Source organism: Mus pahari, chromosome X (assembly GCF_900095145.1).
Source record: "Mus pahari chromosome X, PAHARI_EIJ_v1.1, whole genome shotgun sequence".
NCBI classification, from domain to species: Eukaryota; Metazoa; Chordata; class Mammalia; order Rodentia; family Muridae; genus Mus; species Mus pahari.
Window position 1 is genome coordinate 61,069,854 of NC_034613.1, and position 13,706 is coordinate 61,083,559.

Genomic DNA, 13,706 nt, shown 5'->3' on the forward strand with positions numbered 1-13,706 from the left:
AGAGAGAGAGAGAGAGAGAGAGTACATATATGCTAACATGAAAGGAGTAATTTCACAGGTCCTGAATCCTATAGGCAACTAAAGAATGCTGAGATCAGGAGAAAAACCCTTCAAGAATGAGACCACTAGGTGGTTATCCAATACACACTAAACATCAAGTTGTATTTATAAAGTTATATATGTATGTGTAACAATAATAAAGAAAAGAGACCATGAAGAGAGTGGGGAGGAGAAGGTGGAAGACATAGGAGGGATGTGAGGGTAAAAATGGAAAGGAGAAAAGCAATATAATTACAATCTAAGCAAGCAAGTGAAAGATTTATATGGTAAGAACTTCAAGTCTCTTTAGAAAGAATTTAAAGAAGATAACAGAAAATGGAAAGATCTCTCATGCTCAAAGAACAGTGGGATTATCAGAGTAAAAATGGCCATCTTACCAAAAGCAATCAACCAATTCAATGCAATCCCCATCAAAATTTCAACACAATTATTTATAGATCTTGAAAGAACACTTCTGAATTTCTTATTGGAAAAACAAACAAACAAACAAACAAAAAAACCAGGATTGCTAAAACAATCCTGTACAATAAAGAACTTCTGGGGGAATCACCATCCTGATATAAAGCTGTACTTTAGAACAATAGTAATAAAAACTGCATGGTATTGGTATAGAAAATAGATAGGTTGATCAATGGAATAGAATTGAAGACCAAAAAATAAACTCACACATCTACAGACTTAAGACCCCTTCACATATATAGCAGATGTGCAGTTTGGTTTTCATGCGGGTTCCCCAACAACTGGAATGGGGCCTGTCCCTGACTCTGTTGTCTACCTGTGAATTCTGCTTCCCTAATTGGACTGTCTTGTCTGGACTCAGTAGAAGAAGATGTACCTAGTCCTATAGTGACTATGTGCCAGGTTGGGTTGGTACCTGTGTAGATGGGGGGACTCCCCCTTCTCAAAGAAGAAGGGGAGGGGGGAAAGGAGGGAGAGGGTTATGTGAAGGATGGATTGTGAGGAGATAGGTGGCTATGATCAAGATGTAAAGTGAATATATAAATTAATGAAAAAAACTGATTTAGAAATGAAACATGGTTCAGAAATGTATGCAGGAGGCAGTAAGTTTCTAAAAGACTGAGGTTGTAGATGACTGACTTCAAGTAAACTGTGTCTTCCAAATACAACAGGGATAATGCAAATCTTAACTCAGAGACTGTTCTGGGACAGTCTGTTCTGGGCCTTCTGTGAAGGCCTTGTGAGAACTGAGAAAGAGAAGGAAAAACAGACTCCCATCCCTACCAGAACATATCTCCAAATGATACTGACTTTCAAAGGATAAATATTAGTTTTTTTTTTTTTTTTTTTTTTTTTAGTTGAGTTGCAACCACATTTCAGGACAGGCCTCATGCCCAGAATTACCTGGGCAACAGATAAACTCAAAATTCATCAATTATTAATTTTTCTCTAGTTTTGTTTGTATATACTTCTTTTATTTGGAGTTTTTTGTTATGACTTTTGTTTTTGTTTTTTGTTTTTTGAGACAGGGCTCTATGTGTAGCCCTGGCTGTCCTGGAACTCACTCTGTAGACCAGGCTGGCCTCGAACTCAGAAACCTGCCTGCTTCTTTCTGCCTCCCAAGTGTTGGAATTAATGGCATTTGCCACCACTGCCTGGCCTATTTTTTGTATTTTACTGTTATATCTTTTTTATTTTTGAGAGAGAGAGAAAGAGAACAGAACATGAAGTTGAGTGAATTGGGAAGTGAGGAGAATTTGGAAAAAATTGGAGGAGAAAGAATATGATCAAAATACTTATATATAAAAATTTTAGTATATGGAACTGTATTCTATAGGTTCAAAAATAACAACATAGATAGGTTAAACATAGTCCATAGGGATAAGTTTTTTTTTTCCAAATATATCAAGCTTTAAAATAGAATTTTTTTCAAATTGAAATGCTTGAGTTGTAAAACCAACACTTATTTGGATTAACAGCAGATAAGTCATCTATGAAAAAAACATTAGCCAGTCAGTGGTGGCACATGTCTTTAATTCCCTGTCTCGAAAACAAACAAACAAACAAACAAAAAGCATTAATGAACGTGAAAGCAGCAATAAATTTTATAATTAATCATAAGACCTTAAATAGAACCATAGTGATATATGAGACAAATATAAATGGAAAAATAGAAATATAGTTCAAGATCTTGAAAGAAAAAATATATATAAAGTTTTAGAAAAATGAGTTAGAAATCTGCAAATTTCAAGAAAAATAGATACCCACAGCACAAAAAAATTAGACAATTCCCAACATAAAGAAATAAAAAAAAACTGAAGAGGTGGAGGTGGCTCAGTGGCCAGGAGCTCTGGCTGCTCCAAGTACACAGTTTGTGACTCCAGTTTCAGGGAATCCTACATCCTCTTCTGGCTCCATGGGCACTACATGCACATGGTGCACAGACATGCACACAGGCAAAATACCCATGCACATAAAAAAATTAAAAAAAATATTTTTAAAATGAAAAAAGTAAGCCAAATTCTGTGAAAATTAAATTACTGAACTGGCCCCCCTTCTCCCTCCCCCTCCTCTCTCCCTCTCTTTACTTCCTAGAGATTAATCTCTTCTCCCTATTGAGTAGGACTGTAGCATTCACACTTTGTTGTGACCATCTTTCTTCTTGGGTTTCATATGGTCTGTGAGTTATATCATGGGTATTCCAAGCTTCTATTTTGACTAATATTCACTTATCAGTGAGTATATACTGTGTTCTTTTGTAACTGGGTTACCTCAATCACAACAGGGAGGACATTAGCCAAAATACCCAACAAAGGGGAGATAGAACCTGTAGAGACCATATCCAGTGGACCATCCAGAGACTGCCCCACCTAGGGATCCATCCCATCTGTAGACACCAAACCCAGACACTATTATTGATGCCAAGAAGTGCTTGCTTCTTGACAGGAACCTGGTATAGCTGTATCCTGGGAGGCTCTGCCAGAGCCTGACAAGAACAGAGGAGGATGCTTGCAGCCAACCATTGGATTGAGCACAAGGTCCCTGATGGAGGAGTTGGAGAAGGTTCTGAAGGAGCTGAGGGGGTTTGCAGCCCCATGGGGGAAGCAACAGTGTCAGCCAGCCAGACCGCCCAGAGCTCCCGGGGACTGGACCACAAACCAAAGAATACACATGGAGGGACCCATGGCTCTGGCCACATATGTGGCAGAGGATGGCCTTGTTGGACATAAGTGGGAGGAGCAGCCCTTGGCCTTTGTGTTACCTAAAACACATTAAATAGAGCCAAGAAGCCCTATCTTATTTTTTTTAGTTATTTTATTAGATATTTTCTTCATTTACATTTCAAATGCTAGTCTCAAAGTCCCCTATACCCTCCCACTGCCCTGCTCCCCTATCCACCCACTCCCATTTCCTGGCACTGGCATTCCCTTGTACTGAGTAATATAATCTTTGCAAGACGAAGGGCCTCTCCTCCCAATGATAGCTGACTAGGCCATCTTCTGCTACATATGCAGCTAGAGACACGAGCTCTGGGGGTACTGGTTGTTCATATTGTTGTTCCTTGGGTACTTTCTCTAGCTCCTCCATTGGGGGCCCTGTGTTCCATCCAATAGCTGACTGTGAGCATCCACTTCTGTTTTTGCCAGGCACTGGAAGCCTTCTCTTTAAGAGGCAAAGTGTTTAACAATATGTAAAGACTTCCTTCCCCTCAGTTCATTAGCTGTTCCCCTTTCCTTGACAAATGCCACCCCTTTTTAACATCACCACCCACTGCTATTGAACCAAGTATATCCAGGGGACATTGAAGCTCTATGAGGGTAGTGGTGATACAACTGATGTATTTCTGGTGCCTTTCCAAATATCTTGTATAGTTCATGTCCAGTGAATTTTTAATGGAACACTAACCAGTGATATTGAGATTGTACTCTGATAAAGTGAATCAATGTACCAAACTTAAGGTCCATATATACTTATAGATACTGTGTATTGATTGAATGAAGTAAATTTAAAAATTAACTTTTATAGTATCCTTTAAAAAAAAATAAAGTCCGAGGGTTACCAATGGACCAGGAGCAATGAAATGGTTCAGGCTCCTTCAATATCTTCACATTCACAGGGAGAGGAAATTCCTAAAGCTAGGAGTTCGTAGGCCCTCCCCTAGGAAGCAGGTGTGGTAAAGCCTGCTCATCAGACCTTCTGGTACACATCTGCTGCTTATAAACTCCAGTGCAGTGCCTTGTGTGAAAGGCAGATGGATGTTAGTTCCCTTAGTTATTATGTTACTAATACTTTTAAATTTTATTTTATTGAAAATAGATTTTTCATAAAATAATGCTCTGGTTATGGTTGCCCTTCCCAGTCTTCATGAAGACTGCAGAACACAGAGAGCTAACCAGCCACAGTGAAATTTCATGAATAAAATTAACTGAATCATCTCTCATGTGAAAAATCCTGACAAGTATTAGTCTCCATCATAAAGAAGCTTCCCTCACTCCTAACTTCTTTTCCACCCAAATTACTATGTTCAATCATTCACCAACATGACAAACCAATGCCTCCTTAAGGTTGGCCAAATTGCACTGGAGATAATTGAATTAGAATGTCATCTCAACAGTGGGCTCTGTCTTTTATGATTAGATGGGCTGAAGAGGTCCTGGCCAAAAGTTCTAGTCCTTGCTTTCCCATGATTCCTTCTTATGTGCCAGGGATCCCTTGCAGAGGTACTGGGTAAACCATGCAGGCCACATGGTGTACTCGGCCATAACTCCCATCCTTGCCTCAGGACAGGGATTCTGTCTGCATATTTTGGGTTTGTGATTTGAGATGGCGGCATTTGCTACTCAAATGTTCTACCACTTAGACACTCCTAATCTGATGGCCCCTGCTGAGACCAGTTTCTCCTCCTCACAGCTCCCAAGGGCTGTAACTTAGTTACCTTGCAGTCTCCCTCCCCCAACTCCCATGTTTCCTTGTGGTGTTCACCCTAGGAGACCCTCTCGGCAGTCCTCCTCCTGTACTAGTGTTTGTGGTCTGAAAGGACTTCTCACCATCTTCCTCACAGGGCTGTGGCTCCTACACTCACCTCATCTACATGAAAGCATGGATCTATTACTCCTAACTGCTAACACTTGCAGCCTTGCACAGGTCATATGCTTAATCAAAGTTTGGAGCATGTGAGTCCATTTACTATACTTTATTTAGGGTAGAATTTAATTAGTTAACCAGAATAAGAAACTAAAGATAATAAGGCAACTATTAACAATTATTATTTTTATTCTATTATTAACAATTTTATTCTGTTTATCCAGTTTTTCCTCATAGCCCAGGAAATACTAATCCCAACACCATGGTGTCTTGTGACAGATTGCAGATCAGATGGAAAACATCCCAACTTGTTTTACAAAATTGCAATGCTTTTTCAACATGGATAAACAACAGTAAGTGCATGACTAATACCAACTGGAAGCTTAAAACTCAGCCTAACGAGTCTTCTAGAAAATGTAGCAAAATTTTAAAATACTAAGAGGAAAAATTCCTGAGTCACTCAAACAGAACAGAGAGAGTGGGGTGGCTCATACGCTCCTCCCACTAGATCTAGATTGAGGGTCCACTGCTTACATCACTGAGTCTATATAACTTTGTCTGAATTGGGAACTGTAAGTGCACTATAATGTGTGCTGCTCAGAGCAGTAGTACCAGGGGCCAGAATTTTCTAGCCTATTCCTGCTGTTCCTCATCTCTCAAAGCCTCTGCATACCACACTGGATATGATCTAGGATCACTCCCATTGATGCTGGTCAAAAAGATCAAGATTTTCATCTTGCTGGTTTCAGCATAGGCTCTTGGGCCCCAGAGGAACTCATAGGAAGGAGGGTGGCTGCCAGGCACCTGCCTGTACTCCAAGTACCCTTCTTGTACAAAATTATCAGTGATGAGCTTTCTGGGTTCTCCATATATAAAGTGTTCATTCCCAGCATACAAGCCTATGTTATTCAATATACCCCATACCATGTCCTCACTGATACAGTTGCCTTCCATGAATATTATGCTCAGTACCATGATCAGAAGGCCTGTCTTTGGTATGCCCTGAACATCAGTCATCATCCCATCATAAGTGAGCTCTAGGGCTATGGTAAGGATATAGGTGTGGCCATCAGGATCTATTTCCTTTAATTCAAGGCCAAAGACTAATTGCATGCACTCTGAGGCTTCTCTAAATATAACAGCAAAGTGGTCCTGATAATTTCTAATGATATTACTCAGGATTTCTGCCTTGCTGACTGGCTCCTTCATAAGATACTTAAACAGCAGATATTTTACCAACTCATCTACTTTGACATCTATCTCACCTGTAGACAATGAAGTACCACATTGCAGGGCCTGTGAGGAGTCTGGAGTCTCCTCACCTTCAGAATCTGCACTGACCTGGCTACGTGGAGAAGAAATCATAGCAGTGCAGGAGGAGCCAGCTCCTGGAGGACTATGAGAAGGACTTGATGCTCTAGAAGCAGCACAGCCCTCCTCTGAGTTGCCTGATGTTAGAGCATAGGAAGAAGAGGTAGAAGAGAAGGAAGAAGGAAAAGAGGAGGAATAAGTAGAAGAGGATGAGGAGGAGGAATCTTCTTCTATTGAAACTGCAGCACTCATTTGGCCCTCTGTCCCACTTTGGGCCTCGGGCTGTCCCTCAACCATACATCTCCTACGCTTCCGAGGTCTAGGCATGATGATGATTCTAGTCTTGAACACCAGTCAGGAGCTTGATGATATAGACCCAGAGACCTAGGGGGAAAGGGGGACAGTAGAAGTATTCATTGTTGACAGTTACTCCACTGGAAAGGCTCACAAATGCCAATAACAGGCTTTCTATTATGAATATTCTAAAGCAACAAGCAGTCCTATCTCCCTGTCAGGTCTGTCTCTTGAGAGACAGGGGAGCAGTGACAAGTTTCTTCATACTGAAACTGGGGCAGAGCAGAGGCTTCAGGGTTGCCAGAAGTGTGCATAAGGCTAAGCAAAGAGTTTTGGGGTACCTGTGACATATTTGTGGTTGCACCCCAGCTTTACTCTAGACCCTGTCTGGGCTTCCCCTGATGAAATCACCTCAGATCAAGACCCTTACCTAGCTATTGTAAGAGAGGATAAGGCATCCCACAATCATAGACTGCAAGACTAATGCTGAATCCCTATTCTAGATAGGAGCTTGAACTTCACTGTGAAGAGTTAGGCAACTCTCAAATTCCCTCTGTGTTCACTGTGGGTTCTCCCTTGTCTCCTGTCAGGGCCTGGACTCTACCTCATCTACTGGCCTGAAACAAACTCCTGGACCCCACCCTTCTGCTGTCCTGAGGCAAATCCCTGGAACAAATTGCCCTCCTCTCTGAAAAGGCAGTGAAGGAGCCTTTATCTTGCAACTATTCAAGGCAACTGCAAAAGGTGTTCTAGTTAAATGTGGTTCATAAGTAGGGGATGAGGGACCTGCCCAACTGTTAGCTTTATGGCTCTGCTTCATGTGATGAGCTGAGGCTACATGTCTTAAGTAAAGGCCCATTCCACTGAGACAGAGGAAAGAGGAAGGGAGGGGACAAGAGGGAGAGTAGGGATATACCTCTTTTCCATAGGGTCCCCCCAGTTGGCAGGAGAGTAGTTGAGAGCTAGACCCCATCTGTATAGGTGACTTGACTTACTCAGTTCTTACCTTGAGTCCTGGCCAACCTGAGAGCCTCCCTCTGATGACTTCAGTCAGGGTTCCTTTAATCAGGGTCTTTAGTTCTCTGAGACCAATGTCCTAGAACCAAGAAAAGAGATCTGACAATCCTGCCCTGGAACATGGGAGTCACAGGAGATAAGTTTCTGTGGGTCCTCTGTCTGTGCCCTGAGCTGGAGTTACTTTCAACATCCCCTGGGGTTCACACCTACTCTGATGATAGATGGTGGAACCACTGCAAATAAACAAGATCACACACTCAGATCAAGTCCCTTGACACCAAGAGATCATGAAAATAATCAGAAGGTTTGAACAGGTGCTCTCATTGCTTCTATGCTGAGTGGGATCTCTAGAGATGCCTACATGGCCCAGACCATGTTGTGTCCATTTAATGCAGCATCTTCATCTGATCTGTCCTTCCCAACAGGCTCACTTTATACTAGTACTCCTCTTCCCAGCCTTCCCACCTGAATTAGTTTAAGTAAGCTGGTCGTTCAGCTTCCCCAAGAGCTGGTCCCAGGACACAGGCAGACAGCACAGTCCCTTCTTCCTGGCTGCAGAAACATGCAGTCATCGTAAGAGGTCCATGTCTGGGGTCTGGCTCATCTGGGACTCTCCTCTTTATTTGACATCTGAAGACCTTACTACCAAGGTCTTCACATCCCTCAGACCTCCTATCCCCAGGCCTGAGGCAGAAAGGAAATGCAGCCACAACAACCACCCTTCCCGAGCATCCTAGGCAGGAGAATGAGGGCAGACCATGTAGGGAGGATGATGTGTACTTTCAGATGTTCAGTTCTTACCATGTCTACTCACCTTGATTGCCGGCAGATACTACACACCTACTCTGGTAACCAGGTGTGGCTATCTCTGCTTCTCTGGTAATCCCATTTACTCAGTCTTAACTTCCTGAAAGACACAGAAGTTAAGAAGGACATCTTAACACTCTTGGAGTGCTTCTCAAGACTGGCAGAAGGATCAGGAGTCCATTCTTGTCTTGGGGATTCTGAAGGAATTTCTGTTTACTTCTAACAAGGTGCCTGCTGACCCTCACATCTATCATTCAGGCCCAGGCCACCGTTGCTCCCCACCTTACACCCAAACATAGTTCATAGTCTTCCCCAAATTAGTCTGGACATACAACAGAGGCAGCTTTTATATGTATAGTATCAGGGGTCTCCTTGTTCCTCCTTCAGGGATCTGGTGCCTTACCTCTACAGATCTGAGGCCTTTACCTCAGAACAAGGCCTGATCCTCCTTCATACCCTACAGGTTGAAGCAAAGGTGCACTACATCAGGTTACTTTGCCCAGAGCTGAAGAGAATGTGGAAGTCTAAGTTCTGAAGTGCGAGGGACTCATTTCTAGGAGTGGGCCTCACTGGGTGCATTAATTGAGTACCCTCTAGCCAGAAAATGTCTCAAAAGTGCACCTTTATCAATTTTAATGGTTGTCTCCCCTCCAGGAACCTTACAAGCATCTTTAAGTCCCCAAGTCCCCAGATGAGCAAGTAGAAGGGTGGAAAGTGCTGCACACTCAGTGCCTACATGATATCAAAGGGGTTAAATCACATTGGCTGGAGAGCCTGTAACCAGAATGTAAATGCTAGCATCCATGCAGCTCATTTAAAAAGCACAAAAGCTTTTTCATGGCCATCTCTTCTCTAGGAACTTTACAAACGGGTCCAGGTTCTCACAGCCACAGATATGGATATGGAAGAGTAGTGTGGCAGGGCTTACTCTTGTAAGTCAGAACCTAGATCATCTTCAAAGCTCCAGGACCTCACAAAAAATGACTCCAAGTACCCCAGGTACCTGGTGGTGGCTGTTAAAGGAGAGGGAACTTATTTCTGTACTAAAGCCAGATTTTCAGGACTATATAGAGGACACAGTTTGGTGTACTATCCCTGCCTTTCGATCTGGGGTGGGACTTCTGCAACTCCCTACCTAGTTCCCACCATGACTGAAAGACATTGGTGCTCCTCCTCTATCTGAAACTCCTAAATGGCTCCTAGGTGCTGAGTTATGTGAGAGAAGCACTTCTCCTAGTGGATCCCAACTGAAGCTTCTGCATTCCACTTAAAACTTCCAAATACACTCTGAAAAGAACATTGGCATCTGTGTTAAAGACTAAACATCATTGTTCCATATATGACGGACTGGGCAAAGGACTCAAAAATATCACTGGCCCACTATTTAAAACAGTGCTCACCACAGGAGTGCAGCTAACAATTTGAAGTTCCCTGTAGTAGGCGTGCCGCTTCCCCAGGCCACTCTCCGGTTCAGTAGGGCATTAACCTTGAGCAAGAGTAGGATTATTTTGGGAACCCCCAAGTGGCCCCACTAACAAAATGGGTTAAACTGCATTATGTGGACACTATCCATCCTGAAAGGGGCCTTTCCACCCACATCACCTCAACAGAAGCACTCACCTCAACACCGAAAGTGTGGCGAGACCGCCTCCAGCATCCTCACAAAATGGCGCTGAATCCTCAATGTCCCAGGATGCAAGAGGGTGGAGGAGGGGCTGTTTTCCACAAGTCAGCACTGAGGCAGCTTCTGGGCTCCATGAATCTCACAAAATGGCTCTAAAACTCCCAGGAACCCAGATATGAAAGCTTGGGGAGAGGCTCATTCCCACAGGGAAGCCTAGATTTTATGCTTGACCTCCAAAAGGATACAGTGTAGCTTAGACCAGTGTATCTAGGGGAGCTTCTGAGTCACACTCTCAGCTCCGATCTGGATTCAGAAGGCCACATGGTCCACTCCTCTCTGGCAACCTCTGAAATTGTTCTTATGACAGTTTCCACCAAGAGGGAGGAGAAGGGACTTATTTGCATAAGTGACCCCTATTTGGTGCAGTCTAGCAGAGCTAAACGATGTTGTGTCTTTATAATCGGCTCCCACAGCCCATACTCTCAGGCCTTACTTTCTCCTCCACGAACAATATTCCCTTCTTCCCTTCTGGGAATGTGTAAAAATAGCACCCCGAGAATGGAGGAGCTAACAATTAGGGCCCACCACCTTATGCCAGGTTATCCTGATGGGTAAGATTACATTGCTTGGAGACCCTCTGACCTTGAAGGTTGCATTTACAGTCCACCCTAAGCTCTCACTCAACTCCAAAACTACAGCATAACTGTCTCCCATCCAGGATACTCAGAGAATGCATTGAATCCCCCAAGTCCTCTGATGAGAATGCAAACCCTGGGAAAGAACTCATTCTCACGAGTCAGACTGGATTTTGTTCAAGACCCTCAAAAGGATACTGTTGCAACATGATCTAGGAATGGAGTTATATGGTGAGAATTCTGAGTGCTTTCTGAGTTCCCATGTCTGTTTCCAGATGAATAATATGTGACCTCAGTGCATCCATTTAACACATTCTATTCTGTGGCCCATGCTAGTCCAATCAGAGTTGACTCTGCACATTTCCAGACATGTCTTGGGTTTTTCAGTGCAAATGTTGTCTTCTTATCCAGATGTGAGACATAGAAAGGAGACCTGGAACAGCTATTACAGTGTTGTTTCATCACAGATGTTTTAATCTACTTCCTGTTCCTTAATAAATTGACTTCCTCACCAAAGACTTGGAATTCACTTCAAAAACTTGGTAAGGAGTCTTTTTCTTTTCAATCATTCAAGTAGCAGCTAAACAACTTCTAAAAAAGTAGTTTAGTGACCATCCTTCATAATGTAGCTAGAAACCTCTCTCTTCACACCAAACAATAGTATTCTGTTTTCTTCACCAACAGGCCACAGGAACTTTCTAAAATTGTTTCATTTGTTGCATGTTCAGCTTCACTGGCAAAAGCAAACTCTATTCTTTTCATCACTAGAGGAATGTTTTGGATCATTTGACAATTGATCTTTGTCAGAATAGGAGACTAAGAAAGGATGACAAATATACTAAGCAGAGAAACCATGGCTCTAGATTCCCAATCCCTGCCAATCTGACATGAGCCTCAGTTACAGAAATACTTCCAATTCTGACAGAAGATCCAATTAGATCACTAACTGGGGGCTGTGGTAGAGGATGATTTTGCTCATGTACCCATCTTCTCATCTTCTTGAAGATTCCTGGAAGCAGATCTTTTCTAATATCATTGGAAATAATTTTCTGTCTATGAACAAGTTAGTGGAGTTTACCTGTCCAATCCTGGGGATTATGTATGCAGATTTTATTCCAGCACTAGATTCAGGCCCAATTTGTACACAGATTCATTTTTATCTGGTCTTTCCTTTTCCTAAACCCAGAAACATCAATTAAAAAAAAATAATGTAAGGTAATGTCTATCTTTGGTGGAAGGTGGGGGGAACTGTGTGGGAGAGGGGGTGAGGATGGGAATAGGAATGAGGATCAGATGTAGGGAGGGGGTATGGGAGAGGGCTGAGAGTGAGAGCAGTAATCAATAGGGGGTGTTCTGGGACTTGCTAGAGACCTAGGACAAGGGAGATTCGGGGAATCTACGGGGTGTGTACTGGCCAGTTTTGTGTGTCAACTTGACACAGGCTGGAGTTATCACAGAGAAAGGAGCTTCAGTTGAGGAAATGCCTCCATGAGATCCAGCTGTAAGACATTTTCTCAATTAGTAATCAAGGGTGGAGGGCTCCTTGTGGGAGGGACCATCTCTGTACTGGAAGTCTTGGGTTCTATAAGAGAGCATGCTGAGCAAGCCAGGGGAAGCAAGCCAGTAAGNAACATCCCTCCATGGCTTCTGCATCAACTCCTGCTTCCTGACCTGCTTGAGTTCCAGTACTGACATGCTTTGGTGATGAACAGCAGTGTGGAAATGTAAGCTGAATAAACCCTTTCCTCCCCAACTTGCTTCTTGGTCATGATGTTTGTGCAGGAATAGAAACCCTGACTAAGACAAATTGGTACCAGCGTAGAGGGGTATTCCTGTGACAACCTGACCATGTTTTGGGGAGGACTGTGGAAGGACTTTGGAACTTTGGGCTAGAAGATCCATTTGGTATTAAGAGCTCTGTGAGATGTTGTGTAGGACATGGGAAGATAATGTTGAGAACAGTGCAGAAGATGGAGGCCTGGCTTGTGAAATTTCAGAGAGAAAATTAAAGACTCTTTTCAGGGCCATTGCTATTTTGATTGTGAAGATTCTGTTGTTCTGGTTAGTTGGCGTTGAATAATCAGATGTGATTAACAAGATACCAGAACTACTAAAGTGAAACCTTTGCATTANTGGGACTATTGATGCTGGTTAGCTGGAGCTGAGAAATTAGTGGTGATTAAGAAGAGACCAGCATCATTGAGGCAACATCTTCTGAGAAGTGTTTACTGAGAGCACAGTGGCTGTGTTCCAGAGATAGCCAAGGTTGTACCTTGTGTTGAGGCTGGACTTGGTAATGTGTAAGAGTCACCCAGGTGGTACTGGTTTTGAAGGCATGAAGGGGTCATGAAGAGCAGCTGAGGTTTGGCACTGTGAGAGGCCATGGAAGGCCACTGGTGAAGGTGAAGCCTCAGTTGCAATTGATGGCCCAGGACAGAAGGGATCATGCAAAGGAGTTGAGTCTTGGAACTATGAAGAGAGCCTATGAGAGGCTATTGGTGAAGCCTAGTGGAAGACAGCAGCGTTTTGGAGATGCCATTATCATGAGATGACCACCAAGAACAGCAGCAGCAATGGAGTACAGGCAGCTGGAGCCTACAAGACAAGCTATGTGCTACAAAGGACAGGGCTGGAGAAGTGACCCAACACTTGGAGGAGCCCAGAAGATTTTTGAGTTGGATCCCAGACATTGGACGGTTGGAGTTTGGTTTTGCTTTTTTTATTCTTATAATTATTTTCTTTATTTACATTTCAAATGCTATCCTGAAAGTTCCCTATACACCCCCCCCACCCCTGCTCCCCTACCACCCACTCCCACTACTTGGCACTGGCCTTCCCCTGTGCTGGGTCATATAAAGTTTACAAGACCAAGGGGCCTCTCTTCCCAATGATGGCCAATTAGGCCATCTTCTGCT

General features: G+C 43.2%; 1 protein-coding gene across 1 annotated transcript; it reads right to left on the bottom strand.

Moving 5' to 3' along the window:
• Nucleotides 1-5,198: 5,198 nt before the first annotated feature.
• LOC110314087 (melanoma-associated antigen 10-like) lies at nucleotides 5,199-10,217 on the bottom strand. The gene is made up of 4 exons (XM_021188560.1): nucleotides 10,153-10,217; nucleotides 8,540-8,632; nucleotides 7,715-7,804; nucleotides 5,199-6,798 (listed from the first exon to the last, which is right to left on the bottom strand). Exon 4 carries the CDS (start codon nucleotides 6,739-6,741, stop codon nucleotides 5,737-5,739), a length of 1,005 nt encoding a protein of 334 aa, XP_021044219.1. The 5' UTR covers nucleotides 6,742-6,798; nucleotides 7,715-7,804; nucleotides 8,540-8,632; nucleotides 10,153-10,217; the 3' UTR covers nucleotides 5,199-5,736.
• Between the last annotated feature and the right edge of the window lie 3,489 nt (nucleotides 10,218-13,706).